General features: G+C 42.4%; 1 protein-coding gene across 1 annotated transcript in view; it reads right to left on the bottom strand.

The window, feature by feature from the left end:
• FAM227A (family with sequence similarity 227 member A) overlaps positions 1-25,265 on the bottom strand; it is an 89,928-nt gene that overhangs the window by 61,299 nt on the left and 3,364 nt on the right. The window contains exons 2-7 of the mRNA XM_073789210.1: positions 24,743-24,979; positions 16,584-16,666; positions 6,767-6,839; positions 6,077-6,153; positions 4,225-4,371; positions 95-196 (exon numbers count right to left, since the gene is read on the bottom strand). Of these exons, the coding sequence (XP_073645311.1) occupies positions 95-196; positions 4,225-4,371; positions 6,077-6,153; positions 6,767-6,839; positions 16,584-16,666; positions 24,743-24,887 (627 nt within the window). The 5' untranslated portion in view covers positions 24,888-24,979. The remainder of the gene's footprint in view (positions 1-94; positions 197-4,224; positions 4,372-6,076; positions 6,154-6,766; positions 6,840-16,583; positions 16,667-24,742; positions 24,980-25,265) is intronic.

Genomic DNA, 25,265 nt, shown 5'->3' with positions numbered 1-25,265 from the left:
CAGAAGGGCTTACAGCCCACGTTAAAGAGGCTGGGGTTTGTGCCACAGAAAAATAACTTAAGTGAGGGAGAGAAGCCGTCGGATTTGCATTTACCTGGTACCTTTCATGAAAGATCCACCAGAAGCTATCCAGCCACATGGCTCTTACAGAAGGAGAACAGAGAAACTGCTCTAATTCTCTATCTGAACAGAAAGACTTGAAAAGAAACAAAATTCACATGATTATTGCTATTGTTATTGTTTATTTATTTACTTATTTATTCTTTGAAATTTACCTGGAGCCACAGCCAGATTCATAATCATCTCCACTCAAAACCTGCTTTTCCACCTATGTTCCATGGCTTGTTACTGTCATTAATCACACCACCTCCCCGCCAGACGTCTTTGGAGTCAACACACTTTGGGGTCAACTTAAAAAAAAAACCCACCTAACCTTTCAGTGAGTGCCAACTATTTACCTTGCCAGGTGTTTTTACATGTTCTCATTTAACCCTTACAATAATCATACAAGGCATGTGTTATTATCTCCATTTCACAGATGAGGAAACTGAGGACTAAACTGATGAAGTCACAGGAATCCCTGGAGGTCCAGAGGTTAGGACTCTGCGTCTTCACTGTTGAGGGCACGGGTTTGATCCCTGGTGGGGGAACTAAGATCCTGCAAGCCACGTGGCGCGGCCAAAATAAATATATTGCTGAAGTCTCTTGCCCAAAGTAACACAGCCAGCAAGTGGCAGAGCCAGGGTCGGAACCCATAACTCTAGGCAGTTGCTCCATGCTGTCATCTGTGTTCATTCAATAATAATCAGTATCAACAAACATAGATATTATACAGATGCAAATCACTGGACCATGAAATCCTGCTGAGTTAGCAGTAAGCATATGGAGTTCTAAAATTAGAACAGAATTATCAGTGAACTCAGAGAGGCAGAAAATTCAGGCTTCATTGTCCTAAACTGGGTCTTGAACCTTCCCTGACTCCAAAGCTGCTACCACAATAATGTGTAACATTTGGAGAATGCTTGCCATGTATCAGGCGCTGAGCTATGCCGTTCATTGTTTATCTCACTTTATTTTTCATCATCTATCTCTGCGGTTGGTGCTGGTTGATGGAACTGTTATCCCCAATTTATAGAAGAGAAAAATGAGGGTCGAAAGGTTAGGATTCTTGCCTAAGCTTACACAGCCTGGGAGGCTCAAAAGCAGGCAGCCTGGCCCCAGAGACATGGTAAGGCTGCCTCTCCTCTTACCATTAAGAGGAGCAGAGATCTCTCTCTTGCCCCCATCCTGGATGCAAAGGGCAAGACTCCTTGGCACTCCCTTCAAGCCTACAGAAGCTGAGGGCATGGTGCATTGATACACAAGCTACCCTAGTTAGCAAGGAGCTCTCTGAGCCCTGCTCTTGGCTTTGTCTTTTCCGCCATTCCTCATGTTTCCTTAGAGAGGCAGTATCGTCAGAGAGGTGGAGAGCACAGACTGCTACCGCACTGCCTGGATTCTAATCCAGCTCTTAAGCTTATTAGCTGCGTGACCCTGAGCAATGTTACTGAAACTGTCTGTGCTCAATTTCCTCATCTGGGAAATGGAGATGATGATGACGACAGTCCCTACCTCCAGGACTGCTATGAGGGTTAAATGAATGAGTGACACACACGCAAAGCATACATACTCACTTAGAACAGTGCCAGGCACTTAGGCAACACTTGTTAAGAGTGTGCTAGTTCTTTATCGTTTATTTATTCACGCTCCTGCTTCCTTTCGAAAAGATTTCATTTCAGCTCTTCAACAGATATTTTTCGAGCACCTAGGTGCTCGGGATGTTGATGAGAGTCCCTGCCCTGAAGGTGTTCACAGGTAAACAGACATTTGAGAGAAGGAATCCCAGGAGGAGGCAAGTAAAATTTGGGATGGCCCCCCGAGCAGGATGGAAGAGGGTCCTTTTAAAGCCAGGGCACATATCTGCCTTGGGTTTCCTGGGAGCCAAAGAAAAGCAGGAACCAGCATCAGTCATAAGACTAAAAGCATTCCCGTAGATGCACAGTTTTTCTTGGGATTAAGGTCTCAGGAAAACATTCCCCAGGGGACATTAATTAGCATCGTAGTCACTGTCCTGGGGGCCACCCACACAGCAAATGGAGCAAGAGCACATGTGGCTGGGCCAGCGGGCCTGTCAGGGGCAGCAGAGGTGCTGGAAGGTCTCACAGGAACGGCGGGTCTGTGAAACACCCCATCCATTTCCAAAGGTCTTTCTTCCGTTTTTAAATTATAGAAAAAGGAAGAAGAAAAAAACCTATAATCTTGTACACCTGCAACTAATACAACATTGTAAATAAACTATGTTTCAATAAAATTTTTTTAAAAAACTACAGTCTTATTACTCAGAGAATGCTAGTGATAGTCATGTATGGTTTCACCCCAGATTTTCCTGTGTGTGCTTATGTAACATTGTACTGCAATTTTATATACCGATGTTTTTCATTTAACAACATAGCATAGCATGTTAAAATACACTCTTCATAAATATTCATTGTAGTGGCTAAGTAGTCCATCATGTATAAACCAAAAATGACTGTACTGTTCTTCTATTATTGATCATTAAACTTTTCTAATAACATTGATAATAAAAACTATCATTTTTTGAGCAATTATGACTTACTAAGCACTGTGCTAAGTGTGCTTATGTATATTATCTTATTTAATTTACAATAATACTTCAAGGTAGAGACTATTGTTATCCCTGTTTTTTTTTTTTTTTGCGGTACGCGGCCCTCTCACTGCTGTGGCCTCTCCCGTTGCGGAGCACAGGCTCCGGACGCGCAGGCCCAGAGGCCATGGCTCACGGGCCCAGCCGCTCCACGGTATGTGGGATCTTCCCGGACAGGGGCTCGAACCCGCGTCCCCTGCATCGGCAGGCGGACTCTCAACCACTGCGCTACCAGGGAAGCCCTGTTATCCCTATTTTATAGGAGAAGAAACTGGAGCCCAGAGAGCTACTTAACCACCAAAGATGTACTGCCCTCCAGTCCCTTGCTATCACAGAATCCACGTGGTGAGCATCTTTTTACATTGTCCTGGAGAGAATGTGATGCTCTGAGTGCCTGCTGCTCCTCTACCTCTCTGATAAAGAAAGCAGGGGATCAGGTACCTGATCCCAGGGTGACCACTACCTGCCCTGGGGACCAGCACCTGGTGAAAGGCAGCTTACTGACTGCAGTCCACGCCAGAGCCCGGCACTGGAAGTCCAGCAGACACCATCGTCATACTGGGCAGTGACTGGCCTAAACAGATCATTGCTCTTAGGAAGTCTGAATGCAAGATGGAACAGAGGTAGAGACACAGCCAGAGAGAGGGCAGCAGGGAAAAGTCATGAAGATGGGGAGAAGAAGGCAGAGGAGGGAGAGGGAGACAGGGAGGAGGAGATGGGGGTGGGCAGGGAGAGGGAGAAAGAGGGAGAGAGGGGGGTGTGGTTTGAAGCAGCAGTGAGAAGTACAGACAGAAGAGACTGCAAAGCTGGGTCCCAAGAATGGGGGTGAGGGTGACTCGTTAGGAGCTGAGGATACAATGTCATAGCTGCTTTGGGAACCCTGGAGTTGTGCCATCGTGAAGGGCGATGAGGCACAGCTGTAAGGCTGCTGAGACCATTTTCTGGGCCTCCTCCCCTCTCCACCCCTCCTCACAACTATCCCCCAGCTCCTGAGTGGCCAGCGTTGTCTCACACGCACACAGGTTCTTCAGGGCCTTCGAATTCTCCCTTCCTTCCTTCCTAAGGAACCCAGTGTGAACTGCTCTCCAAGTGGGTGACTCACCCCAAGGGGTACCACAGGGTATGGGAAGTAAATATTCTAACTAATGTCTAATTAAGAAAAAAAAGAAATTAAATTTACCAATATACAACATCGTGACTGACAACAGAACACATATATCATTTATAAAGAAACATATATCATGAGGGTGTGAACTCAAAATGTTGTGCTAATAGGATACGTGATCCGAGCAGTTAGTTGGGAGACCGGAGGTCTGGGAGAAAGGATGTAGGTTTTGGAGGAAACGTGGGCCTGGCGTCTAATCTCAGCTCAGTCACTTGCAAACTGTGTGGCCCTCAGCAACTTAATTGCCACCACTCTTGGTTTCCTGGTGTGTAAAACTGGGACCGCTGTGTCTGCCGCGCAGGTTGGTGTGAGGCTGGCTGGATATCACAGAGGGGCTGCCGCTCTCTTTCCTTACCTTGCCACTAAGGGGGTTTCTCTCAGCCTGGATCACATTGCCCACCATGTCATAGAAGTCCACCCCATTTGGAAGGTTGTTTGGCTTAGAGTCGTCAAACTGTGCATACTGGTACAGCTCTGCCAGCATATTTTTGTCTGCTATTTTCTGAAGAAAAGAGCAGAATACGAAAATGGGGTCCATCATTTTGACAGTTTAAAACAATACAGTATCTGCTTTTTATCACGGAGACAATATAACAACCTTATAGACAGAGTGTTTTATAGAGTGCGTTCATGATCGCAGCACCCCTTACCAAACACCTATATACATTATTTCCACTTTCCCTTTCTGGCTTTGAGCACATGTATACAGATATGTATGTTACTTCAATCATTTTAGAATACGTATATGTACACACACACTTTTATGTCCTGCTTTATCCACTTAACTTTAGATTTTTCACATTGTTACACTGTCTTCAAATTTATCATTTAAAATAATATATCTTGGGCTTCCCTGGTGGCGCAGTGGTTGAGAGTCCTCCTGCCGATGCAGGGGACACGGGTTCGTGCCCCGGTCCGGGAAGATCCCACGTGCCGCAGAGCGGCTGGGCCCGTGAGCTATGGCCGCTGAGCCTGCGCGTCCGGAGCCTGTGCTCCGCAACGGGAGAGGTCATAGCAGTGAGAGGCCCGCGTACCGCAAAAAACAAAAAAACAAAAAAAACAACAAAAAAATAAAAATTAAAAAAAAAAATAAATAAAATAATATATCTTGTTAACAAGATTGCTTTAATTTAACTACTCACCGATCACTTCAAATTAATATTATTTATTAGTAACTTGGAGCATACGGTTCACCTCTTTGGGGTTATTTATTTAGTATGAATTTCTCAAAATGGCACCATTAGATCAAAGGATACAACTATCCCTATGGTGCTTAACATATATATTAAATGGATTTTTAGAATAAAAATAAAATATGACTATAAAAAATGTAAAAATACAGAAAAGTAGAAAGAGGAAACCTATTACCGCCACCCAAAGGCACCTACTGGAAAGATGCTGAGGGACTGAGTTCCTCTCTAACTGGGCTATGGCCTTGACAATGGAAGAACTCAGTGATTAACTGCTTTGACTCTGAGTCAGATGTCAGCTCTCCCATTTACTAGCTGTCCTGCCTTGGACAGGACATTTAAATGTGCTCAGCCACCATCATGGGTAGTATGACAGTTTCAGTGCAGACCGTCAACCATCGGGCTTTATGCTGTGTGGCTAAAAAGTGAAAAAAGGATAACGTGTTCCCCAGCATTTCCAGGTTTGAATACACACGAGCTGGGTAGTTAAAGAGCCAGCTTAGGAGGATCTTAACTGGGGCGGCTGTATGGCGGGGCCAGGCTGTGGTTGCAGAGGCAGCAGAGAGAGCCTGGCCGCAGGTCCGGGGATCTGAGAGGGAAGCAGGTCTCTGGTACTGAAAAGCTGCCTGATGCTGGACACATCCTCTGACTGTTCCCGACTGCCAGCGTCCCGGGCTATCTGCAGTGACCGACAAAACCAGCCCTGCTGTGGGAATGGGCCCCGCGGAGCTGCGCAGCACAGTGGCTGTGTGAACTGAATCTGAACTCACTGTTTTTAGGGCAAACATCTTCTGAGTTCTAAAAATAAACAGACAAATGACCTCTAGAACACTCCTCATTCTATCTTTTTGAGTCGTTACGAGAAATTCCAGCATTATTAAAATACTTTAAGATTCTCTAAAAAGGGAATTCTGCCATTTTCCTGCGTAGTCACCATCCAGGTGCCAAGTATCCCCTCCCTGGGAATAAAATCTAGTCCATGCCCAGCAGAAACAGACCTAGCAATAGATCTCTTACCCTTTTGATAATGAAAGATTTGACATTCCTGGATTCTGAGCCTTTGCAAATATACTGAGATTTTCTTTCGCTCTTTTCTGCAGAAGTATGGAAGAAGAGAAATAGGATGTGAGTAACCACGGGGTCTGTCCACTGCTGTGTGGTGATCATACCTGTGATTTTTCATTCAACCTGAGCAGATGACACGCACACTATTAGTCTCCCTAGATCCCACCTGGCTTGCTGACTTACTAAGATTCCCCTCATTTGATTAGACTGCTTGAGCCAGAGAAGCAGCCAGGAGGAGAAGATAAAACGTGGGCTTTGAAGTCAGGCTGGGGAGAATCCAGGACCTGCCGCAGACAAGCTGTGTGGCTTTCGGCAAGTTGTTCCCTTACCCCCAAGCCTATTCTCTCATCTATAAAACACTTTCTACGGCACCCGCCTCACAGGTAGGGGGCATTAGGAACCTTTAACAGGGGGATACGTATGAAAGCACCTGGTGCAGTGTGTCCCATACAGGTCGTCTGGAAATGGTGTTGTCCCTCCCCCCTTTCTTGCCCTATGCCAAGAAGTCAGATTAAAGGCTCTTTCAGAAGAGGCTAAAAATACCCTCATCTGAGACTCCAGACTCCTACTCGATTACATTTTAGATACTAAAAAACCAAACCCCACAAAAACACCATCAAGGCTATGAGAAAGGAGTTTTGCCTTTGTCTCCCAAGCTGCCGTGACTTCTCTCTCCTTTTAAAGCCTTCTTCTCCATCTCGTACTTCTCAATTGCCTTCAAAAACCAAAAAAGAAATGGGGTTTTAGGGGTTAGTGCAAATCTTAGAGGAGGGCAGGGGTCAGGGAGTAGGCCATTTCTCCTGCTGGTGTGCAAAAGACCTGGAACAAAGTGCGTGGCAGGGCCTTGCTGTCTCCCACTAGGTGGTAGGGCCTTGGTGGCCATCTGTGTCACTGACCTCATCCCCCTGAGTGTCACCACCGATGTGTCCCCCACCCCCACGCTCTCTCACCTGCCCCTCCTCCTGGCTACGCTCCTGAGGAGTACAGGATTGGGAACAGGGTTCCGATCATGGCTCCACGGGTTACAAGCTACTGTTTGACCTCTGTAAAGGGGGATAATAATACCTGCCTCCCAGTGCTCTCATAAGGATAAGATATAAAGAATGTAATACGCTGTGAAACACTAGCACAGAGGCTTTCAGATCGGAGCTGTTCCATAAAGGGTAACTATTATTATTATTAATCATCATACCCCTGACCTCTCAAGAGATGTCCCTTGATCTCTGACTCCTCTTACCCCCAGTCCTGCCAAAAAGGGAGGAAAGGAAAATGAATGTCAGTGACCCAGCAAGTTGTACTGATTGTCAACCAGCCCAGCGTTGAGCTTGGGTAACGAAGTTAACGTATGATTATGTCTTCACCACCCTCAAGGAATTTACAGTCTATTCAGAGAACCAAATCAACACACGTGGAACAATTAAGTCCTAAACTGCTATGTTTAGGATTCAAAGGAGTAAGATCGGTATGGGCTGGAGCAGTCACAGAGGACTGGCCAGAAGTGGCGGGGCACGAGTGTTGGGAATACGAGGGATGAGGCATCTCTCCTTAGCTTGATAAACCGTGAAGTGCCCCTCCAGCCTGCCCCCACCTTTCTCCTGAACCGGCAGCCCCGGCCTGCACGATGAGCTAAAGGTACTGGAATGTGCGCAGGTGTGTGTGTGTGTCAGGGAAGGGGTCACACTGCTAAGCCTATGCATCAACACTGTCACTCCAATTAAGTACACTAGAGCAGGCATGATGGATGAATGAATCGGACGGGTGTGTGTCAATACAGCCGCGTCTTTGATACCTGCCAGGATGTCACTGTAGCTGATATTGTCAGGGCCCGGAAGGATGGACAAGATTTCACAGAGAAAGAACAGAAAAGATAGTTGAACGCTGGAGGAAAAGCAAGTTTTAGGGCAAGAATGATGAGACCTGAGTTTGCATTTGAGACGACGGAAGGACCTACAGCTGGGGCTGTTCCCTGGGAAGGCAGCTCCCAAACCTGGCTGATGACCAGCCTTGCTGCGGAAGTATTCAGATATACAGGTTCATTAGAATCTGGAATAAACATCCAATCCAAGGAATAAACGTCATTCCTTATCGGGTTCTGAATTGCTTATTGTGGCCCCTGAGTTGTTCTCTATTTAAATTTAAAAAACAATAAATATTTTACGTGATACAAAATCAAATACGGTAAAAAGTCTCCTTCCTACTGCTCACCCAAGACCCTTAGTTTCTTGCACAGCTTTCTAGAGATATTCTGTACCTATTCAGATGAGAGCACACACAGCTCACAGGCCTGTGCCTGGCTCTCTTCACTTTTAGTTTTTAAAAAGCTCCCAGGGGAGTCTGATGATCAGCTAGGTTTAGGTATCACTGCTCTAGGTAGCTGGGAATATGAGACTGAAAAACAGGTGAGAAGATAGAATTTGCAAACATATCATTCATTCCACGAATCTTCCCTGAGCACCTACTAAAAGCCAGGTGCTGGGCTGGTGTCCAAGAGAAGATGCAGCCGTGAGCAGTGAAGCCCGTCTCTGCCCACCGAGGGCTCAGAGACTAGCAGGGAGAAGCCGGTGATTATGAGGTGACTGATGCTGCTGTGGGGAGGGACAGGATGCCAGAAGGGCGCCCCGATGGGGCACCTACACTGATCTTGGGCTGAGAGTGCAGGGAAGGCCTTTGCAGAGAAAGTGGCCTATCGGGAGAGGAAGGAACACACCTACTGCTGGAGTGAATGGTGAAGCTGTGACGGTGGGTGAACAAGCTCCCAAAGGAAGGAGACTGGAAAGAAGAGCTAGGCAAGTTCACGGCCAAAGTCTTGGGGGGAACCCACATTTAGGGCATGGGAGAAGGAATAGAAATAGGACATGGCCGTGGGGGAAGTCGGCGGGGGGTGTCTGGGTCTCAGAAGGAGGCGGCTCACTCATTTGCTAGTACAGCTATTAAACACTTCTTATGCACCAGGTACGTGCTAGGTGCCACGTGGTAGGGCAGCGTGGAGCCTGGCTATAGGTGCTGATGTGGGAGAAGCAGCCATACAGTCAAGGCCTGATATATAAAGGGCAGGGCACACCGCAGCCAGCAGAGGTTGGGCAGGGTAGCCCAGGGGTGGGCTCTGGTGGCAACAGGCAGCCAGCATCTGCCAGGTCTGACCAGCTGCCTGCGCAGAGGAGCAGGAAGGATGCTTCCTCCAGGTCACGTGAGGATCCACGATTGCTCCTGCCAGCCCTGGCCCTGTTCTGAGTGGCAATGAAGAACACCGAGGAGCTGTGCCCATGCTGGGCAGCCTTGAAAAGCCACCAGATCCTGCTACTGGGAGAATCATCTCATTCATTTCCCTGGTTCTCAAGTTATCATTAAAAAAACCACAGAACTGACATATAAATACATTCTTGTTGTAAAATACCCAAACATTACAGAAGTAGTCAGGGTAAAAACAGTTTACCCGCTTCCACCCCACTCCCTTGCCAGAACCGACTCCATCTGATGCGCATCCTTCCAGACCCCCCCACACACATTTACACATATACAACGTGCTTCTTGTGGGCCAGGCACTGATTTAAGGGTTTTCAGGAGTCTCAACTTGTCCAGTTCTCTCAGAGATGATACATCTATGAGGCAGGTATGTTATTAATGTTATCACTATTTTACAGGAAACTGAAACTCATAAAGGTTAAATAATTTACCTAATGTCACAGTGTGAGAAAACAGTAAAGCAGCAGGAATTTAAACTCTAACAGTCTTATTTTGTGCCTCTGGTGCTCTACCCTCATGCACACATACAGAGGTATAAGGCTTTTTACATGGAATCATTCCAAATAGTGTGTGTGTCTATTTTGCTTTCATTTACAACTCAATTCTAGAATGTGTTCGACAGTGGGGGTAGGGGAAACAGAAGCTCATGGTGTCCTTTCCACTTCAGTGAAGAATGCCTTCACTTCTGTGAAAAGCAACTTGACTATATTTACCAAAATTTTAAATTTCACTTCTAGGGCTCTAGCTTGCAAAAATATTTGCAAATGAGTCCCAAGATATATGTACAAAAATATTCACATGTTCACTATGATGAAAATAGCACTGAAATACTTATTGATAGGGAAGAGTTAAATTAATTATGCCATATCCAACTTTTCGAATATTATGCAGCTACGAAAAGAATGGGATCAGTCAACAGCACTGACTTTGAAAAATCTCCAAGAGGTATTTATGCTAAAAATAAATAAATAAATAAGAAAAAAATAAAAGCAGCTTCCAAAACAATATTTATGGTATGATCCTGATTACATTAAAAAAGAAAACAATAACCCTAAATGTCTATATTGTATATTTCTAATGTATTTTTTAAAAGTTCTGGAAGGATACAATAACCCTAAAAGAAAACAATAACCCTAAATGTCTATATTGTATATTTCTAATGTATTTTTTAAAAGTTCTGGAAGGATACACACCACATTACTAGCATCTAGGGAGGGATCTAGGGCTGAAAGGGAAAGTGACTTTCACTGTTTACTTACATACTTGTAGATACCTGAATACTTTAGAATAAGCATGCATTACCTTGCTATTTAAATTTTTTTTAATAAAAGAAAAAAATTGTTGACTCAAGAGCTAAACTGGCCCAAAGGTCAGTACTGGAAAAGCCGAGGTGAGGGTAAAGCTAAAAACTGTGGAGGCAGATCACCAGGTTCAGGACCCTGGGCCAGAGGAACTTGGTGGAGAGCAAGACGCCAGGTAGGAAGGGGTGAGGAGGCTTAGGTGGAGTGAACTGGCAGGAAGTAAAGGAGCAGGGTTAAGACAGACCGAAGAAGCAGAGAGAAGGATGGGAGAGAAGGAGGGCCAGGGAGCATGGTGGACTGAAGATCAGGCCAAGTGAGAACCCACAGAGAAGGTCCTCCCAATCTACAGAACTGCACTGCCAACAAATGACTTGGGTTCTCATCTAGTCTGAGTCTCTTTCATTGTGTTTGGAGACGTAGTCAGTAACATAAATGAGTGAAGCCGGCCGACCGTAAGACCATGTGGCAACCAACACTTTGCCTCCATATCAGGAGCGTCAGGGAGTGGTGCGAACTGTAGCAACCTGGAGACCTCACGCTCTGATAAAGAGAGCCACTGCTGTTCTGCTCCAGCTGGTGACCCCACGTGGAAGTGCGGAGGAAACATAACCATTCTTAAATATCCCATATAGCATTTTGTCTTCCCTCAGGAGACAATAATTTACCAAGCCTAACCCACCTGGGGGAGGGGAAATACCCAATTCTAGCACCATTTAGCTATCTTGTCCCACCCAAGCGGAGGAAAAAAACTGAGAAGCAATGGTGAAGTCCAGTCCAGAGGTACCGAAGGTTCATCAGAAGACTGAGACCCAACCATAGGACTACAGAACACTCCCCCCACAACCCTCACACCTACCACCACATCACTGAAGGCCTATTTACCACAGTTCCTTTTACCCAGTACGTCATATCTATCTTTCAACAAAAAATTACAAGGCATACTAAAAGGCAAAAGGCACAGTTTGAAGAGCATAAACAAGCATCAGAACCAGAGTCAGACATGGCAGAAATGTTGGACTTATCAGACCAGGAATTTTTAAAAATTATGATTAATATTCTAAGGGCTTTTACAGAAAAAGCAGGAAACATACAAGAACAGAAGGATAATGTAAACAGAGAATGAACATTCTAAGAAAGGGTCCAAAACAAATGCTAGAGGGGATTTCCCTGGCGGTCCAGTGGTTAAGACTTTGCCTTTCAATGCAGGGGGTGCGGTTCGATCCCTGGTTGGGGAGTTAAGATCCCACATGCCTCGTGGCCAAAAAAACAAAAACATAAAACAGAAGCAATATTGTAGCAAATTCAATAAAGACTTTAAAAATGGTCCACATCAAAAGAATCTTTGAAAAAAAAATGCTAGAGATCAAAAACACCATAACAAAATAGAAGGATGCCTTTGATGGGCTCATTAGTTGACTAGACATGGCTGAGGAAAGAATCTGAGTTTGAGGAAATGACAATCGAAACTTCCAAAACAGAAAAGCAAAGAGAAAAAAAAAAGACTGAAAAATACCCCCCAAACAGAACAGAATATCCAAGAACTATGGGACAACTATTAAAAAGTGTAACATGTGCATAATAGGAATACCAGAAGTAGAAGAAAGAGAGAAAAGAACAGAAGGAATATTTGAAGGAAAAAACGACTGGAAAATTTCCCAAATTAATGTCAGACACCAAAACACAGATCCAGGAAACTCAGATAACACCAACTAGGATATATGCAAAAAACAAAAACAAAACCCAAAAAACTACACCTAGGCATTTCATATTCAAACTTTAGAAAATCAAAGATAAAAATCTTTAGGGACTTTCCTGGTGGTCCAGTGGGTAAGACCCTGTGCTCCCAATGAAGGGGGCCCGGGTTCAATCCCTGGTCGGGGAACTAGATCCCACACACATGCTGCAACTAAGAAGTCCGCATACTGAAACTAAAAGATCCCGCATACCACAATTAAAGATCTCACACGCGGCAACGAAGATCCCACGTGCTGCAACTAAGAGCTGGCACAGGGCTTCCCTGGTGGCGCAGTGGTTGAGAGTCCGCCTGCCGATGTGGGGGTCGCGGGTTCGTTCCCCGGTCCAGGAGGATCCCACATGCCGCGGAGCGGCTGGGCCCGTGAGCCATGGCTGCTGAGCCTGCGCGTCCGGAGCCTGTACTCCGCAACGGGAGAGGCCACAACAGTGAGAGGGCCGCGTACCGCAAAAAAAAAAAAAAAAAAAGAGCTGGCGCAGCCTAAATAAATAAATAAATATTTAAACAGAGACAAAAAAAAAAAAAAAGAAACAAAAATCTTGAAAGAAGCCAGAGGGGGGAAAAATACCTTACCTATAAAAGAGCAAAGATAAGAATTACATCCGACTTCTCAGAAACCATGCAAGCAAGAGGAAAATGAAGTGAAATATTTAAAGTGTTAAGGAAAAAACCCCTGCCAACCTGGAATCCTGTACTCTGCAAAATTATCCCTCAAAAGTGAAGGAGAAATGAAGGCTTTCTCAGGCAAACGAAAACGGAGGGAATTTGTTGCCAGTACATCTGCCGTGAAGAAATGCTGAAAGCAGTTCTTTAGAGGGAAGGAAAAGGATACAGGTCAGAAACTTGGATCTACATAAAGAAAGGAAGCGCATCAAAGAACGAATCAGTGAAAGTAAAATTAAAAAATTTGGTTTTTTATTCTTAATTGATCTAACAGATAGCAGTTTGTTCAAAATAATAGTAGTAGCAATGTGTGTGTATATACGTATACACACATACACAAGTGAAATGAAATGAATGATGGCAATGATACAAAAGACAGGAGGATGGAATTAGGAATATTTTATTATTATCAAGTATTTGCATTACCCGTGAAGTGGTACAGTAATATTTGAAAGTAGACTTAGATTAGTTGTAAATGTATATTTTAAACTCTAGGGCAACCACTAAAAAAAGTACAAAAAGTACAAAAAGAAGTATGATTGATATGCTAAGAAAGGAGAGAGAATAAAATCACATAAAATGCTCAACTAAAACCACAAAAGGCAGAAAAAGTTTGGAAGACAAAAGTAGGAAAAAAGGGGACTTCCCTGGTGATCCAGTGGTTAAGAATCCGCCTTCTGGTGCAGGGGACGTGGGTTCGATCCCTGGTCAGGGAACTAGGATCCCACACGTCGCAGGGAAACTAAGCCCATGTGCCGCAGCCACTGAGCCCATGTACCATAACTAAAGAGAAGCCCACGTGCCACAACAAAGAGCCCGGGTGCTGCAACTAAGACCTGACACAGCCAAAAAATAAAAATAAATTAAAAATAAATAAATATTTTAAAACACAGGAACTAAGAACAGGCCAAGAAATAGAAAACAGAACAAATATGGTAGATATTAATCCAACTATATCAATAATCACTTTAAAATGAAAGGTCTAAATATGCCAATTAAAAGACAGAGATTGTCAGAGTAAATCCAAAAACAAGATCCAAAATACTTTGTCTATAAGAAACCCATTTTAAATATAAATAAAGATATAGATTAGAAGTAAAGGGATGAAGAAAGATATACCATACTAACACTAATTTTTAAAAAAAGTATATTTCACTCAGAGCAGACTTCAGGTCCAGGAAAGTTATCAGGGATAAAGAGGGGCATTATGTAATGATAAAGGGGTCAATACACCAAGAAGACTTAACAATCTTAATGTGTATGTGCCTAAAAACAGAGCATCAAAATACATGAGGCAGAAAAAGAACTGCATGGACAATGAATCCATTGATGAATCTACTATAATAGGTAGAGACTTTAATACTCCTGTGTTAGAAAGGGACAGATCCTGCTGATAGAAAATTAGTAAGAAAATAGCTGAACTCAACAGCATCATCAATCAACTGGATATGTGCCCTTTCCTATAACCAACAATGAACAAGTGGAATTTGAAATTAAAAACCCAATACCATTTATATTAACAAAAAAATGAAATACATAGGTATAAATCTAATAAAATATGTACAAGATCAAAATAAGAAAAACTACAAAACTGATGAAATAAATTAAACAACTAAATAAATGGAGATATTCCATGTTTACAGATGGAAAGGCTCAATATTGTCAAGACGTCAGTTCTTCCCAACTTGATCGATGCAGTCCCAATCAAAATTCCAGCAACTTATTTGTCGATATTGACAAACTAATTCTAAACTTTACATGGAGAAGTAAAAGACCCAGAATAGCAAACCCAGCATTGAAGGAGAACTGACACTACTTGACTTCAAGACTTACTTACTATAAAACTACAGTAATCAAGACAGCGTGGCATTGGCCAAAAAAACAGACAAATAGATCAATGGAACAGAATAGAGAGTCCAGAAACAGACCCACATAAACAAAGTCAATTGATCCTTGACAAAGAGGCAAAGGCAATACAATGGAGCAAAGATAGACTTTTCAACAAATGGTGGTCAAACAACCGAACATCCAAACGCAAAATAATGAACCTAGACACAGATCTTACATCTTTCACAAAAATTAAGTCAAAATGGATAACAGACCTAAATATAAAACTCCTAGAAGATAACCTAGATGAGAAAACCTAGTTGACCCTGGGTTTCGCAATGACTTTTTAGATACAACAGCAGAGGCATGATCCATGAAAGAAATAACTGATAAGCTGGACTTCATTAAAACTTAAAACTTCTGCTCTACAAAGGACAATGTCAAGAGAAAAAGAAGACCAGCCACAGACTGGACAGAATATTTGCAAAAGATACATTTGATAAAGGACTGTTATCCAAAATATACAAAGAAATCTTAAAACCCAACAATAAGAAAACAAACAACTCAATTAAAAAATGGGGCAAACACCTCAACAGACACCTCACCACCAAACAAGATATACAGATGGAAAGTAAGCATATAAAAAGATGTTTAATATCACGGTATTAGAGAACTGCAAATTAAAACGACGAGATATCACAGTATACTTGTTAGGATGGCCAAAATCCCAAACACTGACAACACCAAATGCTGACGAGGATGTGGAGCAACAGGAACTCTCATTCACTGCTGGTGGGAACGCAAAAGGGCACAGCCACTTTGGGAGACAATTGGGCAGTTTCTTACTATACTAAACATACTCTTACCATATGGTCCAGGATTCATGCTCCTTGGTATTTACCCAAATGAACTGAAAATATATGTCCACACAAAACCCTGCATATGAATGTTTATAGAAGCTTTATTCAAAGTTGCCAAAACTCAGAAGCAACCAACATGCCCCTCAGTAGGTTAACGGATAAATAAACTGTGGACATCCAGACAACAGAATACTATTCAGCGCAAAAAAGTAATGAGCTATCAAGCCATGAAAAGACATGGAGAAACCTTAAAGACATATTACTAAGTAGAAGAAACCAATCTGAAAAGGTTACATACTTTATGGTTCCAATTCCATGACCTTCTGGAAAAGGTAAAACTAAGGAGATAGCAAAAGATCAGTGGTTGCCAAGGACTGGGGGGAGAGAGGGATGAATAGCAGCACAGAGGATTTTTAGGGCAGTGAAACTATTCCGTATAATACTATAAGGGTGGACACGTATCATTATACATTTGTCCAAACTCATAGAATGTACAGCACAAGGAGAGAAACCTAATGTAAACATGGGCTTTGGGTGAATGTGATGTGTCAATTTAGGTACATCAATTATAATAAATGTTCCACTCTGGTGATGGGGAGGCTGTGCATGTGTGGGGACAGGGAGGGGTATGTGGGAACTCCGTACTTTCAGCTCAATTTTGCTATGAACCCAGAACTTCTCTAAGAATAAAGCTTATTAATTTTAAAAATATATCTTTGAGACTTCTATTGTGCAAATGTGCTTTCAAATAAGTAGAGGGGCCCCTAGGGCACTTCCTTGCTGGAAGCCTCGCCTCAGCACACATAACTTACCAGGCTGTGCACCAGCGGGTCGGGACTCAGATCTGTCTCAGCAATCCCTTGGTTCACCTGCTGTATGGAGCCAATGCAGCAGGCTGGGAGGTGAGTCTGTTAAGGAAACTTTATGGCTGATGACTACACACAAATAGAACAGGATGGGGCGAGCCTGTAAAGAAAAGCAGCTCACTGCCTTTCTGTGCTTTTTTTTTTTTCCCCCACAGTTCATTTATTTTTTAAAATTTAATTTATTTTTTTATACAGCAGGTTCTTTTTTTTTTTTTTTTTTTTGCGGTACGCAGGCCTCTCACTGTTGTGGCCTCTCCCGCTGCAGAGCACAGGCTCCGGACGTGAAGGCTCAGCAGCCATGGCTCACAGGCCCAGCCGCTCCACGGCATGTGGGATCTTCCGGGACCGGGGCATGAACCCGCGTCCCCTGCATCGGCAGGCAGACTCTCAACCACTGCGCCACCAGAGAAGCCCACAGGTTCTTATTAGTCATCAATTTTATACACATCAGTGTATACATGTCAATCCCAGTTGGTGCAATTCATCACACCACCACCCGCAACCCCCCCGCCGCTTTACCCCCTTGGTGTCCATACGTTTGTTCTCTACATGTGTCTCAATTTCTGCCCTGCAAACTGGTTCATCTGTACCATTTTTCTAGGTTCCCCATATATGCGTTAATATACGATATTTGTTTTTCTCTCTCTGACTTACTTCACTCTGTATGACAGTCTCTAGATCCATCCACGTCTCAACAAATGACCCAATTTCGTTCCTTTTTATGGTTGAGTAATATTCCATTGTATATATGTACCACATCTTCTTTATCCATTCGTCTCTCGATGGGCATTTAGGTTGCTTCCATGACCTGGCTATTGTAAATAGCGCTGCAATGAACATTGGGGTACGTGTGCTTTTTTGAATTATGGTTTTCTCTGGGTATATGCCCAGTAGTGGGATTGCTGGATGATATGGTAATTTTATTTTTAGTTTTTTAAGGAACCTCCATAATGTTCTCCATAGTGACTGTATCAATTTACATTCCCACCAAAGTGCAAGAGGGTTCCCTTTTCTCCACACCCTCTCCAGCATTTGTTATTTGTAGATTTTCTGAGGACGCCCATTCTAACTGGTGTGAGGTGGTACCTCATTGCAGTTTTGATTTGCATTTCTCTAATAATTAGTGACGTTGAGCAGCTTTTCATGTGCTTCCTGGCCATCTGTATGTCTTCTTTGGAGAATTGTCTATTTAGGTCATCTGCTCATTTTCGGATTGGGTTGTTTGTTTTTTTTAATATTGAGCTGCATGAGCTGTTTATATATTTTGGAGATTAATCCTGTGTCTGTTGATTCGTTTGCAAATATTTTCTCCCATTCTGAGGGTTCTCTTTTCATCTTGTTTATGGTCTTCTTTGCTGTGCAAAAGCTTTGAATTTCATTAGGGCCCATTTGTTTATTTTTGTTTTTATTTCCATTACTCTAGGAGGTGGATCAAAAAAGATCTTGCTGTGATTTATGTCAAAGAGTGTTCTTCCTACGTTTTCCTCTAAGAGTTTTATAGTGTCCGGTCTTACATTTAGGTCTCTAATTCATTTTGAGTTTATTTTTGTGTATGGTTTTAGGGAGTGTTCTAATTTCATTCTTTTACATGTAGCTGTCTAGTTTTCCCAGCACCACTTATTGAAGACACTGTCTTTTCTCCATTGTATATCCTTGCCTCCTTTGTCATAGATTAGTTGACCATACATGTGTGGGGTTATCTCTGGGCTTTCTATCTTGTTCCATTGACCTATGTTTCTGTTTCTGTGCCAGTACCATATTGTCTTGATTAGTGTAGCTTTGTAGTATAGTCTGAAGTCAGGGAGTCTGATTCCTCCAGCTCCGTTTTTTTCCCACAAGACTGCTTTGGCTATTCAGGGTCTTTTGTGTCTCCATACAAATTTTAAGATTTTTTGTTCGAGTTCCATAAAAAATGCCATTGGTAATTTGATAGGGATTGCACTGAATCTGTAGATTGCTTTGGGTGGTAGAGTCATTTTCACAATATTGATTCTTCCAATTCAAGAACATGGTATATCTCTCCGTCTGTTGGTATCATCTTTAATTTCTTTCATCAGTGTCTCGTAGTTTTCTGCATACAGCTCTTTTGTCTCCCTAGGTAGGTTTATTCCTAGGTATTTTATTCTTTTTGTTGCAGTGGTAAATGGGAGTGTTTCCTTAATTTCTCTTTCAGATTTTTCATCATTAGTGTATATAGGAATGCAAGAGATTTCTGTGCATTAATTTTGTAAACTGCAACTTTACCAAATTCATTGATTAGCTCTAGTAGTTTTCTGGTGGCATCTTTAGGATTCTCTATGCATAGTATCATGTTCTCTGCAAACAGTGCCAGTTTTACTTCTTCTTTTCCAGTTTGTATTCCTTTTATTTCTTTTTCTTCTCTGATTGCCGTGGCTAGGACTTCCAAAACTATGTTGAATAATAGTGGTGACAGTGGACATCCTTGTCTCCTTCCTGATCTTAGAGGAAATGCTTTCAGTTTTTCACCATTGAGAATGATGTTTGCTGTGGGTTTGTCGTATATGGCCTTTATTATGTTGAGGTAGGTTCCCTCTATGCCCACTTTCTGGAGAGTTTTTTTCATAAGTGGGTGTTGAATTTTGTCAAAAGCTTTTTCTGCATCGATTGAGATGATCATATGGTACTTATTCTTCAATTTGTTAATATGGTGTATCACATTGATTTGCGTATATTGAAGAATCCTTGCATTCCTGGGATAAATCCCACTTGATCATGGTGTATGATCGTTTTACTGTGTTGTTGGATTCTGTTTGCTAGTATTTTGTTGAGGATTTTTGCATCTGTGTTCATCAGTGATATTGGCGTGTAGTTTTCTTTTTTTGTGACATCTTTGTCTGGTTTTGGTATCAGGGTGGTGGTGGCCTCATAGAATGAGTTTGGGAGTGTTCCTTCCTCTGCCTTTTTTTGAAAGAGTTTGAGAAGGATGGGTGTTAGCTCTTCTCTAAATGTTTGCTAGAATTCACCTGTGAAGCCATCTGGTCCTGGACTTTTGTTCGTTGAAAGATTTTTAAACACAGTTTCAATTTCATTACTTGTGATTGGTCTGTTCATATTTTCTATTTCTTCCTGGTTCAGTCTTGGAAGGTTATACCTTTCTAAGAATTTGTCCATTTCTTCCAGATGGTCCATTTTATTGGCATTGAGTTGCTTATAGTAGTCTCTTAGGATGCTTTGTATTTCTGTGGTGTCTGTTGTAACTTCTCCTTTTTCATTTCTAAGTTTATTGATTTGAGTCCTCTCCCTGTTTTTCTTGATGAGTCTGGCTAATGGTTTATCAACTTTGCTTATCTTCTCAAAGAAACAGCTTTTAGTTTTATTGATCTTTGCTATTGTTTTCTTTGTTTCTATTTCATTTATTTCTGCTCTGATCTTTATGATTTCTTTCCTCCTGCTAACTTTGGGTTTTGTTTGTTCTTCTTTAGTTCCTTTAGGTGTAAGGTTAGATTGTTTATTTGAGATTTTTCTTGTTTCTTGAGGTAGGCTTGTATAGCTATAAACTTCCCTCTTAGAACTGCTTTTGCTGCATCCCATAGGTTTTGGATCATCGTGATTTCATTGTCATTTGTCTCTAGGTATTTTTTGATTTCCTCTTTGATTTCTTCAGTGATCTCTTGGTTATTTAGTACCGTATTGTTTAGCCTCCATGTGTTTGTGTTTCTTACAGTTTTTTCCCTGTAATTCATTTCTAATCTCATAGCGTTGTGGTCAGAAAAGATGCTTGATATGATTTCAATTTTCTTAAATTTACTGAGGCTTGATTTGTGACCCAAGATGTGATCTATCCTGGAGAATGTTCCGTGTGCACTTGAGAAGAAAGTGTAATCTGCTGTTTTTGTATGGAATGTCCTATAAATATTAATTAAATCTATCTGGTCTATTGTGTCATTTAAAGCTTCTGTTTCCTTATTTATTTTCATTTTGGATGATCTGTCCATTGGGGTAAGTGAGGTGTTAAAGTCCCCCACTATTATTGTGTTACTGTCAATTTCCTCTTTTATAGCTGCTAGCAGTTGCCTTATGTATTGAGGTGCTCCTATGTTGGCTGCATATATATTTATAATTGTTATATCTTCTTCTTGGATTGATCCCTTGATCATTATGTAGTGCCCTTCCTTGTCACTTGTAACATTCTTTATTTTAAAGTCTATTTTATCTGATATGAGTATTGCTACTCCAGCTTTCTTTTGATTTCCATTTCCATGGAATATCTTTTTCCATCCCCTCACTTTCAGTCTGTATGTGTCCCTAGGTCTGAAGTGGGTCTCTTGTAGACTGCATATAGATGGGTCTTGTTTTTGTATCCATTCAGCAAGCCTGTGTCTTTTGGTTGGAGCATTTAATCCATTCCCGTTTAAGGTAATTATCGATATGTATGTTCCTATGACCATTTTCTTAATTGTTTTGGGTTTGTTTTTGTAGGTCCTTTTCTTCTCTTGTGTTTCCCACTTAGAGAAGTTCCTTTAGCATTGTTGTAGAGCTGGTTTGGTGGTGCTGAATTCTCTTAGCTTCTGCTTGTCTGTAAAGCTTTTGATTTCGCCATTGAATCTGAATGAGATCCTTGCTGGGTAGAGTAATCTTCGTTGCAGGTTCTTCCATTTCATCACTTTAAGTATATCATGCCACTCCCTTCTGGCTTGTAGAGTTTCTGCTGAGAAGTCAGCTGTTAACCTTATGGGAGTTCCCTTGTATGTTATTTGTCGTTTTACCCTTGCTGCTTTCAATAAGTTTTTCTTTGTGTTTAATTTTTGCCAATTTGATTACTCTGTGTCTTGGCGTGTTTCTCCTTGGGTTTATCCTGTATGGGACTCTGCGCTTCCTGGACTTGGGTGGCTATTTCCTTTCCCATGTTAGGGAAGTTTTCAACTATAATCTCTTCAAATATTTTCTCTGGTCCTTTCTCTCTCTCTTCTTCTTCTGGGACCCCTATAATGTGAGTGTTGTTGCGTTTAATGTTGTCCTAGAGGTCTCTTAGGCTGTCTTCATTTCTTTTCATTCTTTTTTCTTTATTCTCTTCCACAGCAGTGAATTCCACCATTCTGTCTTCCAGGTCACTTATCTGTTCTTCTGCTTCAGTTATTCTGCTGTTGATTCCTTCTAGTGTAGTTTTCATTTCAGTTATTGTATTGTTCATCTCTGTTTGTTTGTTCTTTAATTCTTCTAGGTCTTTGTTAAACATTTCCTGCAACTTCTCGATCTTTGCCTCCATTCTTTTTCCGAGGTCCTGGATCATCTTCACTATCATTATTCTGAATTCTTTTTCTGAAAGGTTGCCTATCTCCACTTCATTTAGTTGTTTTTCTGGGGTTTTATCTTGTTCCTTCATCTGGTACATAGCCCTCTGCCTTTTCATCTTGTCTATCTTTCTGTGAATGTGGTTTTTGTTCCACAGGCTGCAGGCCTGTAGTTCTTTTTGCTTCTGCTGTCTGACCTCTGGTGGATGAGGCTATCTAAGAGGCTTGTGCAAGTTTCCTGATGGGAGGGACTGGTGGTGGGTAGAGCTCACTGCTGCTCTGGTGGGCAGAGCTCAGCAAAACTTTAATGTGATTGACTGCTGATGGGTGGGGCTGGGTTCCCTCCCTGTTGGTTGTTTGGCCCAAGGCAACCCAACACTGGAGCCTACCTGGGTTCTTTGGTGGGGCTAATGGTGGACTCTGGGAGGGCTCACGCCAAGGAGTACTTCCCAGAACTTCCGCTGCCACTGTCCTTGTCCCCACGGTGAGCCACAGCCACCCCCAGCCTCTGCAGGAGACCCTCCAACACTAGCAGGTAGGTCTGTTTCAGTGTCCCCTGGGGCCACTGCTCCTTCCCCTGGGTCCCGATGCACACACTACTTTGTGTGTGCCCTCCAAGGGTGGAGTCTCTGTTTCCCCCAGTCCTGTTGAAGTCCTGCATTCAAATCCCTGTAACCTTCAAAGTCTGATTCTCTAGGAATTCCTCCTCCCGTTGCTGGACCCCCAGGTTGGGAAGCCTGACGTGGGGCTCAGAACCTTCACTCCAGCGGGTGGACTTCTGTGGTATAAGTGTTCTCCAGTCTGTGAGTCACCCACGCAGCAGTTACGGGATTTGATTTTACTGTGATTGCACCCCTCCTACCATCTCATTGTGGCTTCTCCTTTGTCTTTGGATGTGGGGTATCTTTTTTGGTGAATTCCAGTGTCCTCCTGTCGATTACTGTCCAGCAGCTCGTTGTGATTCTGGTGTTCTCACAAGAGGCAGTGAGAGCACATCCTTCTACTCCGCCATCTTGGTTCAGGGCCCTCTGTGCTGTCTTTTCACTTAATTATTTTCTCTGCGAACATTCACACTTCTTTTATCTTGTGTTAAATGAGTTGCTTTATAAATTATAAAGAAAAATTAACCATATTCTAGACACCTTGGAAAATATAAGAAGAATCATCTATTACGCTACCACCCTACCAACCTGTTAGGTTTTCGGGAGACTTCCTCCTAGCATTATGATATACACACATTTTTACATAATTATAATATCAGTGGATGCCTATTTTACTACTCTGACTTCTCGCCTACTCATTATTATGATTATTTTCCATAAAGCTAAATAATCTTCATAATATTTTAAATGGCAGAATACAAATCCATTTAGAGAATGCATCTTAATAGACTTAACTGTACCTTGGCTATTGAATATTTAAGTTGTTTACAATTGTTTTACAAGTACAGATAATGCTGTGGTGCACATAGTCACACAGAGAGCTGTTTCTGTCAGGTGAAGGATGCCTGGGTCCAAGGGCATCTCAACCTTGTTTATCCCTGTTGAAATCGCTGCTCAGTTCAAGGCACCCTCTTACTACCCTCTCTACGTTTGCATTTCTTTCTGTCTTAGCCTCAATTGGTCTAGGATATATCCTTTGTAAAAGCCCCATAATCCTACCACTCCTCATTGCCTTCACATATAGCAAGGTTCACTGCTACTTCCATTACCCTCAAGTGTTCTTACAAATCGGAGGATACTTGACAAATGGAGATGCCAAGGAGGGACATGACAAATCATAGGAAGTGAAATGGATTACTTAGGTTGAGATAAGTGTAGGATTAAGAAGAAAGAGCATACATTAGAAAAAGGCCCAGGAAAGGGAGACCCTGAAATAGATCCTGATGGGATCATTTGTGCTCATCTTGAGAAGGGTTTCTGAGAGGCATGGAAAGTGAGGTGATGCAGAGGGATACATGCAGTTTGGTTGGCAGGAGGATGACTTGAAGGTAAATGAGCTCTATATAAGATGGAAAGACAGGGTTATTTATAACCTGAGAGGGTCTTTATTTGCTGGATGAGTTCTATGGTCCCCCAGAGGCGGGATTCTGTGGGTCCCTGAGAGACAAGGTTCAGGGTCAGAAGTGAGATCAGGATCAATAAAGGCAGAGTCAGAGAAGAAAGATGCTGGTAGAGCCTGGATGATGTCAGAAGGGGCAAAGTCTGGGCCCAGGTAGAAGTGCTGGCAGTGGCAGGTGAGAAGAGGAAAGGTCAAAGGGAGTAAAAAAAAAAAAAAAAAGAAAGAAAGAAAATGAAAAGAAAGAAAAAAAGGGAATTCCTTGGTGGTCCAGTGGTTAGAACTCTGCACTTGCACTGCCGAGGGCCTGGGTTCAATCCCTGATCAGGGAACTAAGATCCTGCAAGCTGCGGTGCGGCGTGGCCACAAAAAAAAAAAAGAAAAAATTTTTTTTTAAAGTTGGGCACTCAGCTAACTAGTCTGAGGGCAGAGGGCTGGACTACAACTTAGTTTCTATCTATAGGTTTAATTCTTTGGAAGGCAGAAGGGAAAGAAAGAGACAATGGGGTAAAAAGAACATTTTTTTCTCTTCTTCCCCATTCTTTCAATGAATATTTCCAGTATGTCTCCCTTTAGGGCTCTTTCTGATTATCTTAGTAAAACAAACTCAAGACAAACAATCCTTCACAGCTTCATATTCTTTTAAAGGACAGGTAGGGCTTAAGTAATTGAAAAAAATTAACAAACATATAAGAAACGAGCTAGTAAGTGGTGTATGTTATAGACTCGAGCCCAGGTTACACCTCTGCACGGGTGTGTTTGGTCTCTATTGCAGACGGCACCACAGAAGGATACAGGGTGGACTGTCCTCCAGATTCTTCCTCATGGCATCATCCTTCATTGCTTTCCGTGCAGTGAGTGAGACAGCCAGGTGCTCATCTACTGGCACCATTGGCAAGGCAGTGAAATTGATGACATCCATGTTCCTGAAATCAGCCATTGTCCAGTTTCTTGTAAACTGACAAACAGTAAGTTTCCACTTTTAAGAGCCTCTCATTCCTCACTACAATCTTGTTTTGTTCCACCAGCCTCCTGGGAATCACAAATAGCATACAATCATCTTAGAAAGCACAACCACGCTCATCTTGTAAGCAGGGCTGATAGCGAGGCACATGCTGCATGTTAATGGGGAATAAAGGCTTTTGTCTGAGAAGCCCATTTTTTTAAATTTTTATTGGAGTATAGCTGATTTACAATGTTGTGTTAGTTTCTGCTGTACAGCAAAGTGAATCCGTTATACATATACATATATCCATTCTTTTTAGATTCTTTTCCCATATAGGTCATTACAGAGTATTGAGTAGAGTTCCCTGTGCGA

Source organism: Tursiops truncatus, chromosome 11 (genome assembly GCF_011762595.2).
Source record: "Tursiops truncatus isolate mTurTru1 chromosome 11, mTurTru1.mat.Y, whole genome shotgun sequence".
NCBI lineage: Eukaryota > Metazoa > Chordata > Mammalia > Artiodactyla > Delphinidae > Tursiops > Tursiops truncatus.
The sequence above is the reverse complement of the archived record's forward strand: the minus strand, read 5'-3'. Positions and strand labels throughout refer to the sequence as shown.